We start from the raw sequence: 24,352 nt of genomic DNA, 5'->3' as shown, positions 1-24,352 counted from the left end.
TTTCCAATTAGCCTCTTTGTACAGATCAAGATTTATTTTTTACGCTTTATTTTTACGCTTATTTAAAGCGTAAAGAGTCAAATTCTTTGTATGTGCAAACATACTTTAGCCAATAAAGCTGATTCTGATTCTGATTGTATCTATGTCCTTCAACTATTTAGGTGTCTGTTTATTCTCTTTCATTAATTTCGGCTCACTATTTTCTTTAATTTATCCCTAATCATTTAAACCGTTTAGTTAATTAGAGCTGGCCATTTATCTATCATACATAGTTCATATTTTCAGTTTTCTGCACTCAGTATGTGAATATAGTGTATCTTTAACTTTATCCCAACAAATCCTTCCTTCTGTAGACGCCCATATGCAAACTGAAGTCCGCCATCCATGATTTAACCTCAGCGAAGGCTTCAGTAAAACAAAACCCGTCCCAGGTACCTGACCTTGATGTCAAACAAATATTGTAGGATTGCTCTGGAAAAATCCCCCGACGAATCTCTTGTTTGGACAAAGTCTGCAGAGTCACGTAAGACACAGAGATGAGAGGAAGAAGAAGGGAGGCAGGGGAGGAAAGAGGAAGGAGCAGAGGGAGAAAGGATATGGGGGGGGCTGTTTAATATCTGGCATGTGGGAGAACACGTGTTCACACATGATTTAGACATGTACGTGTGAGTTTATATCTGCAGTTTTTAGCAGCGTGGCTTTAAGGCTGGAAATGTTGGTTCGTCTCAGACTCAAATATCAACTGTTAGATGGATTACCATGAAGTTTTATTACAATTAGCTTCATATTTCCTGAATATACACATGCATCTGATGTGGTTCATCAATACTTCATACTGCTGGACGTCTGCACGGTCTTAAATGAGCCTCATTTCTCAGGACGGTGACAGACAATTAATTAATCCCTGACCGGGATGGTTGTGTGACAGACCCATGCGTGATAAAACCTCCAGGCCCAGCGCACGAATAGACAAAACAGATCCCACCGCCGAAAATACGGGGTTATAACTTTTCAAAAACGACTGGTCTCATTTCAAGGATCATGACTCATTCTGAGTTAATAAACTTTTCAGATGCTGCACAGGGTTTATTTCCATCAGCGAGACGCGGGAAAAAATGCACGAGAAAATTCCATCGAACTATTTATTTGTCCAGCGGTATTTATGAACTTGATAATCGTGTCCGACTTCAAGACGACGGTTCCCATGCCATGTTAGGGCTTCGGTTGTGATTGTTCCTCTGAAGTATCTCCAGCTCTGCAAGAGGAGTTGGCATCGACTGCTGTTCATCCTCTGCCCTCCTCGCCCTCAGGATGACTCAGATCAGTGGTTCCCAGAGTTTTTCTCGTCATATTTTCTTTTCTTTGCTTTGGAGGTTTCGTTTTGAGCTGATAAAGACTCATCCTCTGCAGGACGTTTGCACAGCAACGCTCTCTCAAACCTCTCCATGGTAGCTAGCACAGCTCCAGCAAGCCTCTTTCAACCAACTGCATTCCCGCCCCTGCAATAGCAACTCGTCCCCAAAGGTGGGTGCACCCTCCACTTTAGAAACCGCTGACTTAGATTAACTTTGCACGCCTCACTAATATCCGCAATATGTTTAATGCTAATTAGCAAAAGCTAGCAACAACAACTTCTCTAAAATGTTGACTCATCTGTATCTGCCGGTACTGTTTATATCATTTCCTCGACTCGTTTTATATAAATACTATTTTCTGTCTTTGCTGCATGTAGTTTGCATCCTGTACAAGAAGCTGCTGCTCAAAGGATGTCCTCTTCCTCTGCAGGCGTAGTCACGTGACCCGTCCCTCCCTCCCACCCACCCACCTCTGCTCCAGAGGAAACCCAGAGGAGACCCTCTGAAGTAATGCTTCAACAGTGAGTCTCCTCAAAATAAGCAATTACGCTGCAAAGCACCGGGGGCTCTGCAGGCCGGGCCAGTTCGGCCATTGTCACTTGTCATTTCCCTCCACGCGGTCCAGGAGTGACCGCCGTGATGGTCCGCTCCCACACTCTCCAACCCGCACGCATCAGCCGAAACCAGATCTGCCTAATGGCCTGGAATATCCCCCCAGTTTGGACCGATCGCCGCTCCAATTTTCTTCTCAAATGTGCAGTTTTGATAAAACCGCAGGCCGGTGTGATGTGACGGGAGGAGGAGGAGGAGGAGGTAGAGGAGGTGAGTAGGTGAGGGAGTCGGGTGTAAACATTAGGGGTTGCTATGGAGGTGGAGGTCTGAGAAGTTTGGAGCGAGGATCAGTCAGAAAAGGCCGAGTGAGTGAGTGAGTGAGTGAGTGAGTGAGTGAGTGAGTTTCACAGCAGACTTGCAGTGACCTTCTTACCACAGAGGATGTGGGAGTGAGTGGGAAAGAGACAATTCCCTGCTCTTCATGCCGTGAGTCTCTGAATCAGATAAAAGAGGTCGATAATAAACAGCGGAAAACTCCGAGCATGTTAAACCTCAGCTCTGTTTCTCACGCGTGAGGAAGTCTTGAGAAGGCATGTTATCATTCCAAGATGATCAAATACTAATACGACAGCTGCGTGTGCCCCCGGGATGCGTGCAGTCGAATATTTATGCCAGGCAGCAGCTCGACCATTTCCTCATATTTGGCTTCTCTAATTTATGCATCTCTACCCTTCTGGTTTTAGAAAACAGGCTGAATCCAGTGGAATCATGTTGGTCGCTTTGAAGCTGAAATAGCCATGGGCGAGGACCAGACTGACCGGACCCTGCTCACCGTGACTCCACAGTTTGAACCTTCAACCTTGACCCCGATTCAAACAAAACCGCTGACGTCAGGTTTTCACGCTGGGAAGGTCGCTGAGTTTATCGCCGGGGTGAGAGCGAGGGCTGAGTTAAAACTGGAGATGACGATGCCAGCCTTAGCCGGTGGCATAGGTAAACACCCCGTCTCAGGTTTTTGTATTTCCCTCGCTCGGCCCGTCTTCTACTTTACCTCTCTTCACCCTTCCTCTCTCATTCATGCTTTTGTTTCTCTGCAGCTACAGGGCTTTTGGCCGTCTGTCATCGTCTGAAAGAGCATCGTGTTCCACTCTCTGGCGCTGTGCAGCAGCAAAACACAGAGGCATGGAGACCGTCCAAACACACTCACACTCTCTCCCTCTCTCTCTTTCACACACACATCCATCGTATCCATACACGAGGGAGCGCGAGATACAACCCAAACAAACACAACCTGAACGCCGCCTCTTCTGCGCCGCAGTGACGGGGGCTCCTGGACTCCTGGAGGAAATTGCTGAGGGCACGCGAAACCCAGAATCCAAACACGGGTTCTCACGGTGCATCTGCGACCCCCGACCGAGGGAAGAGCACTTCGCAGCGCCTCATCCAAAGGGGCAGGAGGTCGCCCGGGTCGAGTTCAAGTAGAGGACAGCGCTACGTTCCAGGAGCGAAACATCAACAGAAGCAGCGGTTAAAGAGAGACAGAGAGAGAGAGAGAGAGAGCGGTAGTAAGGAGGGAATGTGGTCGTACTACAATAAAACCAAAATCACGTGTGTGGTTTTCTGATGTTACCTAATGATGGTTTTTATTAACGCGATAATAACGTCCAGTTTGAAGACGACGGTGGCGTCGCCGCGTTGTGGTTTTCATTGTTTCTGTGAAGTGTCTCCGTTTCTACGAGAGGAAAAACATTTGGTGGATTACCACTCATACCTGCAAAACCCATGACTACTTTGTGCTAAATGCTAATTAGCAAATGCTAGGGAGCAAAAACACAGATCAGCCACAACATTATGACCACAGACAGGAGAAGTGAATAACATTTAAACCATCTTGTGACAGTTCAATGTTCTGCTGGGAAACTTCTGGACCTGGCATTCATTCATGTGGATGTTACTTAGACATGTAGCACCCACCTAGACCAGACCAGGCACCCCCACCCCATAGCAATGACACTCCTTGATGGCAGCAGCCAGGGGCGTAGCACCAAATTCTGGGCCCTGTACACTCTTAATGTCAGTGGGCCCCTATCCCTGCCAGTGCACGAAGCACGCGAGCAAAAACATTTTTCATGGGTCCTCTCCCTACTCGGGCCCTGGGTAGTCAGGCCCCTTTCCCCCCCCCCCCCACTACCACGCCCATGGCAGCAGCCATCCCCAGCAGGATGCAGCCTGACACAGACACACACACAAAAACACTTTAGGAACAATTAAAAAAAAAAACATGAAGAACAGCACAAGGTGTTGACCTGGCCTCCAAATTCACTAGATCCCAAACTGATCAAGTATCTGTGGGATGATCCACAGAGGCCCCTCCCCTCAAAGGCCCCCCCACTAACAACAGGACACCCTCAGAAGGCCCATGTCCAGACCTGCACAATATTAGGAAGGTGGTCATAATGTTATGCCTGATCGGTGTATTTTTTTTTGCCGAGGGAGCATGAAACCCAGAATCCAGGTTCTCACGGTGCACTAACGACCTCTGATCGAGGGGAAAACTACTTTGTAGTAGCTCATCCGAGGGCAGGAGGCGGCCGAGGTCGTGACACGGGTTCAGCCGAGGTCTCCCGGGGTCGATAAATTCTGCGAGCTCACCAGCTCTGCACGGGAGACAGCGCTGCGTTCCAGAAGCGAAACATCAACAGTGGCAGTTCTGTAGAAGCGTGGTTAAAATGAGAGCAATAGTAAGGAGGGAATGTGGTCGTACTACAACATAACCAAAATCATGTGTGTGGTTTTATGAAGTTAGAAAGCCCATAATGATGGAGTATTAAATGATTGTAGCGCCAGGAGGTTTGATGGTTTGACGTGGTGGGTGGGTGGGTGGGTGAGTGGGTGAGTGAGTGGGGGTAGGAAGGGGGAGGGAGGCAGAGGGGGTACATATAAAAAGCCAGCTTTCTCCCATGAACTAGAAATTCGCTTGGATTTCGCAAACTCACCCAACCTACTACAACCACCCCTCCTTCCCTATTGTCACTGCTCCTGCCTAAAATAACCCGCGCTCCTGAAGGAGGCTCGTTTTTCTGCTGGGTTTTCAAATACTGCGCTGTTGTTCTGCTGGCGCTGGGAAAACAAGGGGAGGTTATGGAGGTCACTCCCCGGGCCAACAGGAGCCGCTGCCATGTTTAGACGCAGCGACGGCCGCGATGAGCAACCGCTGGGCCGTCGCGGCCTTAATGAGGTGGTCCAGCCGCACCGCTTATACCTCATTGTGCACGCTTTTAGAGAACGTAGGTGTAAGCGGATTATAAGCGGAGATGAGAGGGAATTAATAGCATCCTCTTGTGTTTGTTTTCTTACTTTTTCTGGGCTCTAAGCTGAAGTGACATGGCTCGTCATTTTTCACAGGTACAGGCCGCACAAACCTTTCTTGCATTCTTTCCTTCTTCGGCCTTTTAAAGCTGCAGTGACCGGCGGCTTTTTAATTAAAGCCGTATCAAATGACTACACATAATGGGAAAGCGAGGGGGGGAATAATATAATTGCAGAGTTTGAGGCCAGCTCTACAGTTTCCCTGAAGTTAGATTTATGCTCCTGCTTTGGATCTACGCCACAGCTTGACATGCACCTCGTCCACGTCGCAAAACATTTTCCCTCCGTTTCCTATGCGCCGTCCACTCAGTCGTCCTCCGTCTCTTTCGTGCGTTGCAGTTGCAGAAATATAAACCGGTTCTCTTAAGCCCTAGAGTGCTGGGAAGAGAAGCTTACCTAAAAAAAACAAAAAACCCAATAACTAATGATTTATAGAACTACCTCAAAACAATCATACTCTACAAAGATTCTGGTTAAAAAGTAGAACTCAAGGACCCAGATTGTGTTTTTACCCCTTAAAAGGAAAATCTGGCAGCAAAAAAACTACTGATTCACTTAGGACAGGGTGCAACGGTCACACAGTGACACAGGGTTTGGTCATTTTATTTAGCCCGTACGTCATTAAATTCGTTCGTTGTGCACATTATAGCATCCATAAGAATATCAACACTTCCTCCATGTCGCTGCCTGAGATAAAACAACTTAGCAAAAGCTAGCTGGTCAGTGTCACCCATGTGAGGCTTTGTATCGATGGAAAGAGAAACTTCTGTCGTTTCAAATGACACCCTGCACGGCAACCTGCACGTTGTGTGTATTGTTGCGTATTTCTTCTCTTCTTTCTGTTTTTTTTTTCTTAAAACTAGAACATGCATTTTCAAAACAAACTATTTTTGAATAAACACTTCTAACCATAGGAGTGTTTTAGGGGATTTCAGCTCAATGTTTTGATTTCAGACCCACAACTTTAACGCTCAGATTTGATTTCCATTAAACTCGTCAGCTGTGTTCCCAGATGTTTTTGCCATTTTCTGATTAAAAAAAAAAAGAAAAGAAAAACTATTATGAACTTGACTCTTGACAAATCTAACGACTTGCTGGTGGATGCAGAGGAACATTTACCATCCAGACAGCCCAAACTATTCCCGGGGGTCTTCTTTAAAACAGAAGCAGAGCTAATAGCCGGTGGTCAAATACTCAACCCAAGATAAATGTTTGTCTCTCGCTCTCTCACTCAGTCTCTCGCTGTCTCTGTGTTCGAGGCTAAACAACTTAGTAAAGTGGTGACATGCTGACACTGCGCACGAAGCCGCTGTTCTGTTGCGGCTGAAAATCAATTGATACCACTTTAAATGAATAGTTTGACATTTCAGTTAAGATGCATATGCCACTCTGATGCCTGTGCACTAATTATAAAGTCCCAGTTAAAGCAGCAAATAAGCAAAAAATGACCGATAACCTGGCTCCATCCAAAGCTGCCAATGCAATTTCACTGAAAACTGCAAAAAAAAAAACATGTTTTGATTCCTGTCTTTATGCTAAGCTAATATAAGCAAAGCTAAGCTAAGCTAAGGCGCCTGCTCCCTGTGGCTTTATATTTAGAGCACAGGCGTGAGAGTGGTGTCAATCTTCTGACCTTATTCTAAGCAAAGAAGCAGGAAAAGGAAGAGACGTTAAATAACCCCATCTACTGAGCGTGGGCAGAGTTCACCATTAAACCCAGGGGACTTCACCTCAAACACTCGGGTGGGTGGACACTTAAGAAGAAATTTGACAGAAATGACAGTAAATGCACATTAACATCTACGTGACGCTACATCATCAAACAAACCATTTTTGTTTGTTTTGTTGTTAACACCGTGCTGATATTTAAAGTAGGTCTGTTCGTGCAACTGAAAGAGAACTGAAATGAGTTGCAGGAAGGTCTGTCAGGAATACTTGTGGCCAGAGTCATGAGTCAGTTTGACGTCGTGTTCGTGCATTTGTAATTGTGGAAATCCAGGTTCTTTGTCATCTGTCCTCTCTGTCTTACTTGGTAATCTGTCATTTCTTTTAAAGCGCACAAACGCTAGTTCATGCACTTACTAATTTCTTAGGTAAAATGTAAACGTTAATTAGTCAACCACGTCTTAGAGAGGCAAAATCAAGAGGAACTGCTTCTCTCCAACGTGACCTCATCACATTGAAAGATGTATGCACGAATCATCGTAGGAGGACGTTGGCTGGCCTTCTCAGAAACTAAATATATTTATAGTCATTGTCGGCTGGATTTTCTTTTATCTGCGCAACATGCTGCCTAACATTTGATGTGCTCTACTTTCTTATATTTATTCTTATTTTGGGTGGAGTCATGCAAAGCAGATGCATACTGTTTTTGTGCAAAAAGGAATAAAGACTAGCTAGCTAACTAAGAACTGAGGCTACTGTCCTTAGCGCAGTGGTTCACTCAGGTTTCTGCATCCCTTCTTTCACACCTATAACTTCTGATCGTGTTCAACAAAGACACAAACGTCCATTTTTGTACCGAACAGAAACCTGAACATCAGCTGGAAGTCACGAGAAGACGGTTGGTGTCTATTAGCCTCCGAGGCTAACAGATTAGCATGCTAACGACTGGGTAGGACACTTTGACGTGCGGCCTTTGAGAAAGTCGAATAACATATGAAATTGTAACTCTAAATTACTAAATTAGAAAATATTAACCTGCCATCAATCCATCCAGCATTTCTGAAAACGCCAGCAAAGAGGGTCACGCAAACGTCACGAAAAATTTCTCAGCTTGCAAATGCCGTACATAAAACACGACCCTATTTGAAGGCAGATAGAAGAAAGCTCTTTTTTATTATTGCTTTTAAGAATAAAATATGCAATAAACTCCCCAGCAAAACTGCTCCTGATTTGATAAAAACGGGAAAATATGTTTAGATTTTATCGCTGCTGACGAGGAGATCGCAGCCGTTATGGGAACCTTTCCTTTTTCAACCGAGACTTAGATCAAGCGGAGTGATATCTCTCTATAAAGTCAATCTAACAAACCTAAAGAGTGAGAGATATCAGATGTCCTTATGCAAAGCTCACTTATCTGCTGACTGCGGCTTCACAATCTCTAACTGTAAGATCTCACTCTCGATGTTGTTCTGAAGACGTTGAAATGCCTCCCACCGACGGAGATGGTTAACAAGGACAGGGAGAAGGTTCTCTAACCTGGTTGGATGTGTTCGAGTTCAGATTAGATACTGATCACCTGCACACGTCGCAAAACTATTTCTTAAAATATCAAAGTTGACATAAACGTCATATCGTGTTCCAACACGGTCCTTGTCGCACTGTTGATGTGGGGTTACGAAACCCTCTGAGATAAGGAAGCTGATAATATTCCAGTTTCCTCTCATGACATCTTGCATCATGTGCAAACCTCAAAATTAGTGGAATATGCTTAAAATGCAAATTGTTTGTGAAAATTCACAAGAAATGGACCGAGTCCTCGTGTTCCCACGTCCTGACTGCTTTAATGTCCAGCTGTTGGACACCTGCCAGGGACTTTTTTTTGCAGAAAACAGTGGAGAAGGATGTGATAAATGCATGAATAACAGTTTCCAGGTATTTAGCAGAAGTACAAGAGGAATGTGTTAATCCTCGAGCCCCCTTTCCTGTGTGCAGAGAAACAAAACCACATCAGCCGCGGTCGGGCCAGTAAAGCCTGTGACCTCTGTCAAGACACAGCATCGCTGGAGGCCATTGGGTCAAGTCGGCCACCAATTTGCATCTCCCATTCCTCTGGTTTTGTCTGACATGACTAATGGCTGAACAAGATGTTACTGAGTCAGGAGTGCTAATGAGCTTCAGCTGGCACACCAGCATGATGCGCACCAACAGCAAACTATGTAAACAAACGTCAATCTGGTCCTGTTACATCATACCAGGACGCACGGATTCATGTCTTTGACTTTTATCTTCACATCTCCCACGGCTGAAAACTAGTTGTGTTGCCTCTTAAAACTATTCACAGTTTCAATTTTACTGGCCGTGTGTACTTAGACTTGCGAGGCTTCATCTTTGAGACAAGCATATGCTACTGGCAGGATCAACCGGGTAGCCCAACCGCGTAACCTCTCCATGTTTAATTTAAAGATTCTGTCTTTAAATCAGACTTTCACACTAGTTTTCCTTAAACCTATGATCCAAGGTTCTGGGGGTCCCAAAGCAAACACACAGGTGTGCTACCCCTCCAGTGCAAACCAGGGCAGAAGGAAAAGAGGCACCTAGGTGGGGTTGTGGAGTACTGGCGACTACTCTGGTGTAGTGTTTGGGGCCGAAGGGTCCCAGGTTTGCGTCTTTTGCATTAAGTAAGGTACTTAATACTCCCCAGGTGCTATTCACTTAGTATACACTCTATACTATGTAAATGAATGGATGGATGGGTGCAGAAAAATAGTTCAGTACCATATTAAAGGGGAACTACTGTTTTTTACAACCTGGATCTTATTTCTGGCATAAATATACAGGGCAGCACGGTGGCACAGTGGGTAGCGTTGGTGCCTCACAGCAAGAAGGTCGCTGGTTCAAATCCCTTTCTGTGTGGAGTTTGCATGTTCTCCCCGTGTCTGCGTGGGTTTTCTCCGGGCACTGCGGTTTCCTCCCACCATCAAAACATGCTAGGTGTTAGGCACCGGTCAGGTTGGGCCACAGTGGCGGCGCGCGCGAGTGCAGCGGCTCAGGACCAACCCTCCATGTCTGACCATGCAATCTCGTTATATGATACTTGTATAATATAATGACAAATAAAGGCTCTTTATCTTTAAAATATGATCGTTTACTCACCCATATAACTTTGGTGTCATTTTAAGTCCTTCAGAAGCCGTACGTACACTATATTACCAAAAGTATTCGCTCACCTGCCTTTACTCATTCTATGAACTGAAGTGCCATCCCATTCCTAACTCATAGAATTCAATATGATGTCGGTCCACCTTTTGCAGCTATTACAGCTTCAACTCTTCTGGGAAGACTGTCCACAAGGTTGAGGAGAGTGTTTATAGGAATTTTTGACCATTCTTCCAAAAGCGCATTGGTGAGGTCACACACTGATGTTGGTCGAGAAGGCCTGGCTCTCAGTCTCCGCTCTAATTCATCCCAAAGGTGTTCTATCGGGTTCAGGTCAGGACTCTGTGCAGGCCAGTCAAGTTCATCCACACCAGACTCTGTCATCCACGTCTTTATGGACCTTGCTTTGTGCACTGGTGCACAGTCATGTTGGAAGAGGAAGGGGCCCGCTCCAAACTGTTCCCACAAGGTTGGGAGCATGGAATTGTCCAAAATGTTTTGGTATCCTGAAGCATTCAATGTTCCTTTCACTGGAACTAAGGGGCCAAGCCCAGCTCCTGAAAAACAACCCCATACCATAATTCCTCCTCCACCAAATTTCACAGTTGGCACAATGCAATCTGAAATGTACCGTTCTCCTGGCAACCTCCAAACCCAGACTCGTCCATCAGATTGCCAGATGGTAAAGCGTGATTCATCACTCCAGAGAACGCGTCTCCACTGCTCTAGAGGCCAGTGGCGGCGTGCTTTACACCATTGCATCCGACGCCTTGCATTGCACTTGGTGATGTGTGGCTTGGCTGCAGCTGCTCGGCCATGGAAACCCATTCCATGAAGCTCTCTGCGTACTGTACTTGGGCTAATCTGAAGGTCACATGAAGTTTGTAGCTCTGTAGCAATTGACTGTGCAGAAAGTCGGCGACCTCTTTGCACTATGCGCTTCAGCATCCGCTGACCCCTCTCCGTCACTTTACGTGGCCTACCACTTCGTGGCTGAGTTGCTGTTTTTCCCAAACGCTTCCATTTTGTTATAATAGAGCTGACAGTTGACTGTGGAATATTTAGGAGCGAGGAAATTTCACGACTGGATTTGTTGCACAAGTGGCATCCTATGACAGTTCCACGCTGGAATTCACTGAGCTCCTGAGAGCGGCCCATTCTTTCACAAATGTCTTGTTTCACAGTCTGCATGCCTGAGTGCTTGAATTTATACACCTGGGGCCAGGCCAAGTGATTAGAACACCTGATTCTGATCATTTGAATGGGTGAGCGAATACTTTTGGTAATATAGTGTATATCCATATAATGGGAGTGAATGGGGCACCGAAACGCAGCCTCTAAATAACACATGATCTGCCGCGAAACTCATTCATTTCACCAATATTTTATTATGATACACTAGTGCTATTCCCCGTTGAGTCCAGAGTTACCTGTTATCTATTCATGGACGTGCAGCAGTTTGTTGTTCTTTGGCCAGCTGTTCCTCTCTCTGCCTCTGCATCCTCCTTTCAACTAGCTCCTCATCCGTATACTCTGGCTCGTCCATCATAAACAAAGTCGTCGTCCACAACCTCAGAATCAGAAAAATATTCAGCCATGTTGCAAAAAACTAGCAGTAGCAACGTACAGGTAAACAAGCCGACTGTAGTGGGTGCGCGCGGCGCTCAGAGATGACATCATCCAGGTCAGAGGTTAGTAGGTCAATCTACAGACCCCGGATGATGATAACAGGTAACTCTGGACTCAATGGGGAATAGTACTAGCTTATCATAACAAAAATATACAAAATATTGGTGAAATGAACGAGTTTCGCGGCAGATAATTTGTTATTTAGAGGCTGTGTTTCAGTGCCCCATTCACTCCCACTATATGGATATATGCGGCGCTCCGCTGGACCTAAATATCTTCAGAAGGACTAAAAATGACACCAAAGTTATATGAGTGAATAAACGATTGTATTTTAAGCCAGAAATAAAGTCCAAGTTGTAAAAAACAGTAGTTCCCCTTTAATCTATTTATATATCGGTGCGTTCACGCCACAGACTGTATAAAACGTGGATGACTCGGCTCCGCTTCCTTCCATCGGGCAAACTGACGCTAGTGTCCCTCCACCAGTTACAAAGAAACGTTGAATTAGCCATTTATTTATTTCACGAATCTCACAGTCAAACAGGATGACTACACGGAGCGGCCGTCAGCAGCAGCAGCTGTCAGTCATCATGATGTCACATCCTGTTTTTGTAGCGTAGGCACTAGTTTCAAAAGCTTGTATCACCAGCTACAAATGCCTTGATTGCTGCAACTTATTTCACAATCGATATCTTTTACAACAGACTCGAAACCACCCTCTAAACAGACGGTAGCTCAGATGTCAGGCGTGCATGACCCCTGTTACTCTTCTGTTCATCAACACATAAAGCTCCGCCCCCAAACGGTCTAATCAGTTCCCAACGGAGAGACTCCAGACCAACGTTCCTGTACAAACAGAATCGTAGGTGAGGAAGTTGTCCAGGCTAGCAGGCTAGGTTATTTCCTCGGCTGTACCCGCACCTGTCGATGGTACAACTTTACGATTTTTTTAAAAAAATTTTATCAACGCGTACGCACCCCTGCATTGCCTTTCTAACCTAGCAACAGTAGCACAGGAACTCAGGACATGGTGAGGGCAACGAGCCCTCTGGTTGAAGGCCAACAAAGCGCTACCTGTCCTGAAAGGTGCGCCCCTTGTGGGAACTTGAAGCCACTACAGCTCATTATCTCTTCATCAGCTGATTAGATGTTGAAAAAGGTTTTTTAATAAAGGAGATGGCATTTAAATGATTGTTAAATGTGTTTTGTTGGGATTAACTTGTTGGATAAATTAAACCATTAATAGTTTCATGTGTTCTTGCAACAGTTTCTTTGGTCTGATCCAAACAATCTCTTTTCTCCGTGTATAAATCCACGGATGACTGATGATTTGGAGTAGTTTTCCTCTCCAATTCATCCTTCCTCGCTGAGTGTGTGTGTCACCGGGCGTGTGGACTACGCGCAGGGGGAGGATCACATCATGTTACCTCCTGCGAGGGCCCTCGAAGCCATAAATGTCCCGCTTTACCTGTCGTGAGCTCAGGTCGCTCCTGTGAACACTCTCGCTCGTTTCAGTCTTCTCTGCCCGAGCGCCGGAGGATCCTTTCTGATTGGCTGCGAGCACACGGCTCTCTCTCTCTCTCAGCCCACCCACCGCTGATCATAGGGACTCTCGCACACTCGGTTTGCTTCCTTGCATTGAGTCTGGGACCTGGCCCCGGGGCTGAACGGCACACACACACACACACAAGCAGAGGCAGAGCGCGCACCATGGCAGCTACGCACAGCGAGTACAGAGGCTACCTGCGCAACACCGTCGACATGGAGGCAGGGCAGCACCGCTTCCACCCGGTGCAGAGCTCGGAGCCCACTTACCGGCCGCTCCTTTTCGGGACCCTCGCTGTTATGGGATTGCTTCAGGTGGCCTCCAGCGTGGCGATCTTACTACACCTGACAGGTTATCTGCAAGAGGTAAGCTCGGCGTGACGCAGCGTGGTCCGATTTGACTCGGGTCTAAAATCAAACCTCGCTTCTGTGAGTAAACATTTCCTCACGAACAGGCAGCGGCAGCCTCCAGGCTCTGCGCTAAGACGGTCCGGCAACTTTTGCGCATTTTTTAATTTTTCTAATTTTTTAATTTTTTTATGTTTTTACAACGCCATAAAATGTGTGTTAAGTTTTCCGCCTGCAGCTTTATAAAGGGGGGGGGAGGCGTGCGCTCTTAGAAGTAATGCAAACTGCAGAAGTGAACAAAGAAAAGAGAAGAAAAGGCTCCACACCGAGCCGGTTCTGGTGCGCCATGCAGTCTCTTTGAAGGCGCTGCGCTTCAACCTCGGCGGCAGACACCTCCTTTAGCCTCGCCGGGGAAACTTTCCGCCGAGTTTAGTTGTTTCAGAAAGAAAGAAAGAAAGAAAGAAAGAAAGATATTTTCCGGATCCGTTCAGGAGCGATAACATCTCAGCAGAAGAAGAAGTCAGACTTGTCAGATGTCTTGTTTGCAGAAATGCAGATGTTTTCACTTGAGCGCTCCGAGGCTGAGCCTGTTTACATGCCATCCGGGAGCCGTGTTTGTAATTCTTATGTGTCACGAGTTGTAAACGCTTGAGAAGAAGCAGAGCTGCTTTTCTTTTCTTTTCTTTTCTTTTTTCTTGTCTTTTTTTTTTTTTTTTTTTTTGTCTAAGACACGCCGGAGGCAGAATGAGTCTGGCAAAGTTCATGGGAGGTTGTGTGGATGTTCTGACTTGCTGCTTGTGTGACACTTATGCGTGTGTGTGTTTGTGTGTGTGTGTGTGTGTGTGTGTGTTTGTGTGTGTGTGTGTGTGTGTGTGTGATACCATCATGGTGCTGTCATCTCTGCACGGTTCGTCGCTTTACATCAGATGGGCTGATCTCTCAGGCTGCGTGTCTGACATGCTGCAGTAAGGGGGGGGGGGGCAGTAAAAAAATAACATTTACATTCTAGCCGGTTTGTTTTTCTTACTTAATCTGGAATAATTGTTGTGTTTGGACAAGCCGAGAGTGCACACTCATCTCAGGACGCCCCAAGTTCACCTGGGGAACATCTGCCCCCCCCCCCCCCCCCCCCCCCCCCTCTCTGTGTCTCTGTGTCTCTGTTTGTGGGTTAAATGTCTTTGGCTTTCGCTGTGTGGTAGTTGCTGGTTAGGTTTTGGATGTGCACCAGAGGAGAACGAGAAAATAGGAGGGAGGGAGAGGAGTAAAAACACAGTGAGAAGACTTGACAGCTAGAAACTAGAGAGTGGATGAGTTGTAATCATATTTGTGTCTTAGTGATGATTGATCTGAGCCCGAGGCAAAAGGGCGAATACCTCCAAAGCGCAGCAGCAGAAAGGACGAGGCCTTCTGCTCTGTGCCTGGTTAGAGCCTCCATCCCCGGTCAAACCGAAGCTCTGGATTCACTGACAGGTGGTAGCGCTCCCCATGTGAGTCAGCAGTCGTGTGCGAAGCAGCGTGGCGCCGAGCCAGAATCTGCCTTCAGCACCTGTAGACGTTCCTGGAGTCCGAACGGTGCCGTGCCCGCGGAGGAATGCGCTGATCCAGAGTGTGGATTTAATTCCTGTTTCTGAGCGTGAGCACACTTTTTAAAAGAAACAAACCGAGCGACGGCCCGAGCCAGCCAGAGCCAGAGCTGCAGTTTCCAGGTCACTTTGGCTTTTTTTGGGCCCGCTGCGGTGGAATGCGGCGTGACATGTGGAAAATAACTCAACCTCCCACTCCCACACTTACTGCCGGTAGTCTTCCTCAAACGTCCTGCAACGTGGTCCTCCCGCCCACACACCTGTCAGAGAAACATCCCGGTGACGGATGGTTCTCATTAACTGTGACATAAGCCGGGTATATTTGCATGTATGCATGCATGTGCACTGACCTCCTTTTTGTTTCTGTCTGCAGGTGGACTTGTCCGCCGCTCCACATCGGCCCATAGAGGTGAGTCTGGACCTCAGATCAACTGTTTCTTGGACGTTAACAGCGAGATTTGAACTGATATAAACATGACATATCCCTCTTTATCACACTGAATCTCTGAAGCCTTTCATCATTTTGATCTGATGAGTCTTTGGCATCCACAGTCTCATTGCGGAGCCAAGTATTGTCTGCTCCAAGAATGCATCCCTTGTACCCCCCCCCCCCCCCCCCCCCTCCTCCTCAACCGCTGTCAAGGAGGAAGTTGAACGCTTGTAGTAAAACATCAAGGAGTCAGTGGCAGTGAGAAGTAAATGAGATAATCTCTGTGTAATTTTGCACTGACAGAAGTCGTGATTTCTTTTTATTTTCCTCCCCCCCCGGGCGTGTTTCCAGCTCACTCGGCAGCTTCTAGGTGGTCAGAGAGAGGTCAGACCTCAGCTGGAAAAACACCTCTCCGCCTTTGATGCCGCTCAGAGGATTTATTGCCACAAGTTTGATTAAAAGGCTTCTCACAGCGAGCGCTGAGAGCAGTTTACAGCGATCAGTGAGTCACTCGCTGGCGTCAGTGGTCGCCGAGCGTTTCTTCGATGATCAGCAGTAGCGCGAGGGAGTTAGAGAAGATTCTTAATTGTTGAAGTCATTTTTTTTTTTTTTTTTTTTTTCCTGCGCTAATCCGTCTTTGGAAGTCTCCGCCCGTTTTTTTGGCGCGAAGCAAAAGCAGAAACCATCCAGGAAGTAAAACAACATGGAATAAAAGCGCAGCTCTGCTCCAGCAGTGTTTGCTTTCCCATAATGCTTTAATGTCTTTTGAAATTATATATTTGTGTTTGCCCCCGGGCGTCCCTGGTGCTCTCTGCTGCTTCCCACGGAGCGCAGGGGGGGGGGGGGGGGGGCGGGGGTGGGAGCTTTATGAGGTGTCAGAGCAAAGGGTCCCATGCTGTGTTGTGATTAGCCCCTCTGGAAGGCAGTTCGCGGGATCTGCTCCAGAGCTCGGCCTCCGGGTCGGTGCGCCCTCGCCTCGTGATCCGAGTGTTTTTAATCTGAGTAAGAAGCTTGAAACTCAAAGAGACAGCCTGCTTTGGTGGTCAAGCTCTGAGCGAGAGGACTTTTGTTCCAGTGTAGCGTCTCAGAAACCACTCATCAACATAGCAGACATGTTGACTGATGGATGTGGTGCGTAGTTAAAGGGCTGAAGTGAGGCCTGCATGCACTGTGGTATTGCAGGACCGAGCATGTGCGACCAAGTCGGCCGTGGCTGCGTGCGCATTGTCCGGGAAGATGTTTCGTCTTCACGCAGCATAGGTGGAGGTGATTGCGCTCTGATCCTAGACGTCACACCACAGATGAGGTGCTCCCGCGGCTTTGTTTAAATAATCTCTTCGATACGACGCGGTCTCGCCACAAATCAAGATAGATCCCACGCTGCGGGGTCAACCGCGTTCACGACGGTTTCGTAGCCTCGGCAGGAATATTTTGTTTACTCTCGTCTCGCTCCGGGACGCTGCGGCGTAAACATGTTTTTGCAGCAAATTGTTTTCAGAGCATGGACTCTGCTAATCTTGGAACGGGATCCGAGCACATTTATCTGGAAACGGGGCGGTGAATGAACTCTTATTGCTAATATTAGAGCGGTACAGGTGCAGGTGTTGCAATGCCACGAAAAGGGGTCGTTTGCGGGACCGGCTCTGCCCGTAGGCGTTTTTTTAAAAATTAAATCTGTGCATTTCCATGTTTTCTTAAATGTTTTTTACATTAACGTTGTCTCAGAGTCGCTGTGAGGTGTCACTGCCAGAATACCTGAGATTAATGGACCGAGAAGGAATGATGGAAACTACTGTAAAACCATAAAACATGTCTCGACACCTCCAGGATATAATAGCACCTCAGTCAGTTGGGTCTAACTAGTTTATCACATGTGCTGCATTTTAAAAACATCATTTCACTCAGTCACTGGGAGGGTGATCACGTTGAGTTGAAAGCGGAGTCGGAGAACAACACTCAACACCTGATATTTTCGTCTCATGCCTGATGTGTAGGAGAGTTGGCAGCTCCCATCGCTCTGACTGACTGTTTACTTGCTTGGAAACTGTGTTTTCCCCGAGTTTATACGCTCCGTCTTTGCCCGAGGGCGGCCCGACTCAGACGGCGCGCGGCGGCGGCGGCGGCGGCGGCGGCGGCGGCGTCATCGCGACCTCGAATAGAATCGGCGCGCTTGGAGCCTGAACGCGGTCCAGGTCCCGGTTTGTGCCAAGTCCGTGAGAAGCGCAATCTCCCCTGAAAGGTTACACTCACAAGGAGGCCTCGCTGTCACAGCCTCCAGCCTCAAATACGACCACAGCTGTAATAAGGAGTTAGCGGCGCAGCCAAGGACGGTGAATAATACATACAGACACGCAGTCCGTCGACATCAATACGCTTAATGTCTTCGCGTGCACACGATTCCGCACGGGGAATGGTTTATTCAAAGAGACAGCGGAACAAAGCGGTGGTGCATGTTCATAATGGTGCGGCTTAATCGACGGCAACAGACACGCAGTCAACCAGTACATCTAAAACAAAGCTTAAACCGATTCATCTGGACTTGTTGAGGTTTCATGAGGACTCCATCCAAGTTTAAATAACTGCTGTGGAGGAGCTGTTGTTGTTTTTAATTTGGAAACATCTGAGTTCCTGAAACTCAAATGCTCTGTTGGTACTTTGCTGTCACAACATTCACACAAACCTACCTCCCTACAGGTGGACAACCCACTCTACCCACTCTAGCAGGTAGGGAGTGGGAGGTGGAGCGGATTGTCCAAATACCTAGAGCTTGGACAACCTGCTTTACCTCCCGCTCTACCAAGAGATAATACAGGTTGTCCGCACTCAACCTACCTACCAAACTACCTACCTACCCAGGGTTGAGATGATACAGGTTGTCCATGCTCTACCTCCCCACTTATCTGCCTGTCTAGAGCATGGACAGCCTGTGGAACCTCCCGCTTTACCCGGGAATGAGATGATACGGTTGGTCCTCAGGAGGTAGATCGGGTTGTCCACGCTCTAGGTACCTCTAGAGACCCATTACTCACCTGAATTCAAGGACGTTCATATTGTTCGGTGTCTTACTCAAGGACACTTAAACGTGGTCCATGCAAACTGCTCAAACCTCCGGGGCATTTGGGGCAGTAGTAGGCAGAACAAGTTGACCACGAACCAAATGAGACGGTTAAAGACTCTGACCCTGAATTAGAGGATGTACAGATTACTCTGGGTGTCTCTGTTTGTCTTTAGATGATGTTATTGACCCTTTCTATTTTTTTCAGCCGATGTGTGTTAAATATGTCTTTCCATGTTTCTGCAGGAGGTGCAGACGGAGCCGGTGCTGAACGCCCTGAGAGACCCGAGGAAAAGCAGGAAAGCGTGCAAGTCTAAAGAGATCCTGCCGTCAGCACATCTACCCATCAAGCCTTCTCAGGTGGACCCTAAGAGTGAGTCCAGCTCCTTCATCATTGCTCCAGAAACCCCTTAGATTTCAGTTTGCCTTTGCATTAGAGAATAAGGTTGAACCATCCTAGCATACCTGCATTTACAAAGATAAATGTAGTTCTTAAACTTAAACTGCTACTTGAGATGAAAGCGTCGCTAAATTAAAATAGTTCCCGCGTGCAAACCACTGCTTTAAGAGAGCTGTTAAATTTTTCCAAAGCGATCTGTTTGCTGGTCTCTGGTGGACGTTCCAGACTCTGGTTGCCTAGTTGACCCTCCTGTATATTTCCCACCCCAAATGTTTTGCAAGTGAAACATAAAAATATTGCTAGGGTATGGATGCTAGCTCTAGCTCCAGCTCTGTTTTAAAAAGAAAATACGGTTAACAGCACCACCGCGTGGTGGATTTGATGGTGGACGGGGTCAACCGTATCGGCTGTGACCTCAAGCTTTGGGATTAGTCCAATTCAACTGGACTTGTAGAGTTTTTTGAGAAGACGTTTCACCACTCATCCGAGTAGCTTCTTCAGTTCTAGGGGACTGGTGGGAAGTCTGAGGTTTAAATAGGAACTCCTCCTGAAAAACTTGCTTGTTATGCTAATAACCAGAAACTGGTGCAGCTAATTTCCAACCCTTGTTGAATATACCATGACCTGGATGACTGAGAACCTTCACAGACGTATTAGTCCAATTCCCCTTGTCTGTTGTGTCCAAATCACTGCTAGTCTCTTCCTTCTGTTTTATTAACCTTGAAAACTGGAAGCTCGGAAGACCAAGATCCAGATTAGCCGTCGTTAGCAAGGTACCAGTTTATAAAGACACATTACGTGGACTTTATGCAACTTTTCCATTGATCAGAATTGTAGAGTGCATGCAGCTAATATAATGAGACACAGGTGTGAGGGAAAAGACGCTTTTGGTCTTGTATTTTGAGGCCAGAAGTTGATCAGAAACTCCTTCCTATGTTCCAGTTCGAATGAAACGCACCTGAAGTGTCACGTAGATAATGGAACCAACCTACGAAGCAAACGTTAGCTCATTAATAGGTCGTTTGTTATGAGTAATGAGTAGTAATTAAAAGCAGCTAACACTGGGATTCAAAGGGATTCGTGTTGAAGATTTCAAATCAAAATTGCAATTAGTAGGAACCAAAGAAGTGTGTGAACCTCAGAAGGTACATGTAGGTTAGGTTTTATACTTTAATATGTTATTAGTCCTAGCCCTAAAAATGCAGAAACATTGTGTTTCAGTGTCAGTTTTCCTGGTTGAACCGTGCTGCAAACATTTTAACGTTGTAAACTGATTAACTGACACTAACAACTTTGGATAAACTGAAACATGATCAAACGAACGGCTCAACCAGAACTTCTCCTCTTGTTCTCACCCAGAAGACCACGTGAGCACCATCAACTGGGACGAGAAGCAGGGACACTGCCACAAAATCGACTACCAGAAGGGAAAACTGCGGATAAGGGAGTCGGGCTTCTACTACATTTACACCAAGACCTGCTTCCGCCACAGCAGTTACGGAGGAGCGGAGGACAGCGGCCAGACCAGGATCACTCCGGTGGAGCTTAGCAACATCCTGCTCATCCAGTACGTCTACCGCGAGAGCATCCGGCAGAACGGCAACTCCATGCTGCTGATGAAGACGGGCAGCACCATGAGGTGGAACAGCACCAGCTATAACTTCTACTGCGCCCAGCAGGGCCAGGGAGTCCGGATGGAGGAGGGGGACGCGTTGTACGTCAATGTGTCCAACGCTGGGCTCCTGGACCCGGAGCCGCAAGGGACGTATATCGGGGCCATAAAGCTGGGTAACTGAAACTTAAAAACAAAAAGAAAAAACACGTGGGGAGCGGACATGCTACTGAACATTTTAAAATGCCAAAGAACCACTGTTAGTCATTAATGTTAATTTGTCAAAAAAAAAAAAGGTGTTTTTTTTTCGTAACCGTGTTTCTTTTTGTTTGTTTCACATTGCTCTTCAACCATTAGAGTCTTTTGTGAGAAAAATGGAACAGGAAACCACCGTTTAAAAACTTTCCACTCTCCCTTCCTCCCTGCAGAAGTAGACACACACAGAGAGCGCTCAAGCTTCGTCCAAAATAGCACTGGAGTTTTATTGGATGTGTTTTTTTTTGTTTTTTTTGTTTTCTTTGTTAAAGTATCGCGGCGGTTTGTATTGGAAAATTTCAATACGTTTGAGCACAGATTACAACATTTAGCAGTAAGAATTGACATGTGTTTATGCACTAATTAAACAAACCGCGAGCAGGAGCAACTGAGGAAGTGAGTGTGTTGGCGAGAAGAAGTGGAGCGAGAGAGGATTTATCAGAGATGATTGTTGACAACAACTGTCCGTAGTTGACGGAGGGAGCATCTGCTTCTACTTAGCAGATTATCACAGGATAAAAATAACAAGGCTCCCAACAAGAGTATGACCTGCAGCGGTGAACGCATAAATGTTGTCTTGAAAGGTTTTATTTACAGTGGAGGAGTCGGGACGGTGATTTATTGGGACCTTGAATTTGCTGCGTTTTCATGGACAGTCGTTGGACGCTAAATAAGATGATCTGATCAGATGTTTGTGTTAACATGACCCCCAACAAAAAGCACTGATGCCGCACAGCAAGAAGGTTCTAGGTTCTAATCCATCATGGTCCGACTGGTTCCTTTCTGTGTGGAGTTTGCATGTTCTTCCTGTGTCTGCGTGGGTTCTCTCCAGGTTCTCCAGCTTCCTCCCACCGTCCAAAGACATGCTGGTTAGGTTCATTGGTGATTCTAAATTGGCCGTAGGTGCCTTGTCCAGGATGTACCCTGCCTCCAGATCCTAACCCCCCTAACCCCAACCTGTGCCTGCGCATAAGTAACTTTCTCTTTTGGAGTAAGGTTCCTTCTTTATCCCCAAACCTAACCCCCCCTAACCCTTACCCTAATGTGACTGAAGACCTGTCCAGGACATACCCTGCCTCTTGCCCCATCACAGCTGGGATAGACTCCAGCTCTCCCAACCCTAACCTAACCCCAACCCTGTGCATAAGTAACTTTCTCTTTAGGAGTAAGTTTACTTCTTTGTCCCCTAACCTAATCCTAACCCCCCTCGCATCAATCCAGAGGACAAGCAGTTACAAAAAATGAATGAATGACCCAAAAAATCAATCACTGCAGAACTTTATCGACCAAAATGGTTCTCTCCAGGTACTCCAGCTTCCTCCCACCGTCCAAAGACATGCTGGTTAGGTTCATTGGTAATTCTAAATTGACCGTAGGTGCCCTGTGACCGGAGACCTGTCCAGGATGTGCCCCGCCTCTCGCCCAATGACAGCTGGGATAGGCTCCAGCCCCCCCGTGATCCTCTAGAGGACAAGCGGTTACAGAAGATGAATGAATGGCCCTAAAACATCAATCATTGTTGAACTTTATTGACCAAAATTGTTCAGATCTGCTGGAATTAGAGCTCAAACGATTTGCTTCTGTTTTAGATATAACTTTATTGACAACATCAGATTCATTCAGTCGCTTTCTAAAAGGTTTACACCAACCCTCTCAATCTACGAGGCCTTTTTATTCCATTGAAACACAGCCAACTTTCTAAAGACGACTCATTTGTCCTCCAGTTTTCCGTCCTCCCAATCGCAGGAAGCGACGTCTGATTTGTTTAGTTTTCCGACGACCAACAAGTGGTGCAGATAGCTGGACTGTCTGACCAACAAACGACACGAATGGACTCTTGTCTCCTTTTTTAACCAGAGGAACCGAATTGAGTTTGGTTCAGCTGGTTTTTAACTTAACTGTTGTTTTTCATTTGGCTCTACAGCGAGACAAATGGGGAATATGCACTAAATATTTATTTATTAGCTATAGAAGTACAGAGACGGGTCACTGTTAAATTGACCTCTCGGCTGTAAAAAAAACAAAAAGGGAAAAAAAAAACAGTCATTTATATTTGAAGTCTCTGCGACGTTCATTATGCAGCACTTAGAGGAAATAGTAGGCACGCTTTTTGTTATTCAAACACAGGGGCTTCATTTTAAATTTTATATTTAGATCTTGATTTTGACAATTCTGTGTGTACCTGCTTAGCCTAAAACTGTATGGATATATTGTGTCTTCTACACGGTTGTAGCATACCTGTAAGATCTTCATCTGAATTCATCTGATAGATTCTGTTTTTCTTATTTATGTTTATGTATGATTTAATAAAAAACAAACTACTTTTGTAAGAGCGTGTCCTGATGTGAGATGATTCAGGGCTGCAGTTTGACCTGAAGGCCAGGCCACCCTGACTGTGATGCATGTGCAATTTGATCATCTCCATAATCTTTGGATGTAAGGGTGTTGAATTTTCCAAAGAGTGAAGTCAGGTTGGCGCTTTGCTCGGGTCAGAGTGGAACACCGTGTCATTACAGAGCTGGGGTTGTGTAGAGAAACCGCCCGCCCGCCGCCGCCACCGCCGCTGCTGCTAACTCACAGCAGACATTTTGGACCACGGCTCTCATCGACCTGCAGAACAAACAAGAAACGGAGAGTAACGACGAGAATGAGGCGACTTCGTTTTGGCCCTTTGGCTCGGCCTCTCCCATGGAGCAATAAGAGGGGGTGGGGTGGGTGGACTGTAAACGCCGGGACCCGAATCCAAACAATTTCTCTATTGTCTGCTCTCACAGAACGGCTGGAGTTCACACGTTTGAGCTGCACGCCGAGACCTCACACGACTTTCTGCTCATTGTTCAAATAAAATGTGGGGGTTGAGGAGGAAAACTTGGCCGACGTGAGCGAGGCAGGGCGTGGCGGGGCGGGTTCGCTTCGACGCGACTTTAATTTCCATATTTTTTTGGCTGCAGAGGTGTGATGCTCAATTGGCCCTTTGCAAAGAATAACACACGTTTAAGGCCTAAGACCCGGGTTTTATCCGAGTAAACAGTACTTGCACTGCAAACAGACTTTTGCAACAACACAACAGTGGAGCTGTGGTGTCCATAGGGCCGCTCTGTTTCAGATTTAGATAGCCGAGGCCAAGAGTGTAAACAATGGACTTCCGTTAGCGTGCCACCCTTTTGATGTGACCTGATTTCTCAATTCTTGGCGCTCAGCACAAACCATTAAAATGTGTTGTGTCAGTAAACATTATGGAAAGTTTGGCGTCCACTCGACTCCCACCTCGGACACACACACACACACACACATATACTCACATCCATATGCATACACAGACAAAACGAGGCTCGCTGCTTTCTGCGGTTCATAAAATCGCTCCGTTTGGCTCAAGAGGGGACCTTACTGACTTATTT

The 24,352-nt window shown here is 46.6% G+C and overlaps 1 protein-coding gene across 1 annotated transcript; it reads left to right on the top strand.

Annotated features, from left to right (window-relative positions):
- The first annotated feature begins 13,274 nt into the window (after nt 1-13,274).
- tnfsf11 (TNF superfamily member 11) lies at nt 13,275-23,326 on the top strand. Its single transcript, XM_084544795.1, has 4 exons — nt 13,275-13,637; nt 15,576-15,611; nt 18,934-19,060; nt 20,447-23,326. The coding sequence occupies exons 1-4, from the start codon at nt 13,437-13,439 to the stop codon at nt 20,881-20,883; spliced, it is 801 nt and encodes a 266-aa protein (XP_084400921.1). The 5' UTR covers nt 13,275-13,436; the 3' UTR covers nt 20,884-23,326.
- The last annotated feature ends 1,026 nt before the right edge of the window (nt 23,327-24,352 follow it).

This window comes from Chelon labrosus (genome assembly GCF_963514085.1).
Source record: "Chelon labrosus genome assembly, chromosome: 5".
Taxonomy (NCBI): domain Eukaryota; kingdom Metazoa; phylum Chordata; class Actinopteri; order Mugiliformes; family Mugilidae; genus Chelon; species Chelon labrosus.
This window is presented reverse-complemented; position numbering and strand designations above follow the sequence as displayed.

Bases quoted from the DNA above. Each gene is read 5' to 3' on its own strand.
- tnfsf11 (XM_084544795.1), top strand. From the start codon at position 13,437: ATGGCAGCTACGCACAGCGAGTACAGAGGCTACCTGCGCAACACCGTC. The intron at 13,638-15,575 runs GTAAGCTCGGCG...TTCTGTCTGCAG, and splicing joins TGACAGGTTATCTGCAAGAG to GTGGACTTGTCCGCCGCTCC. The intron at 19,061-20,446 runs GTGAGTCCAGCT...GTTCTCACCCAG, and splicing joins TTCTCAGGTGGACCCTAAGA to AAGACCACGTGAGCACCATC.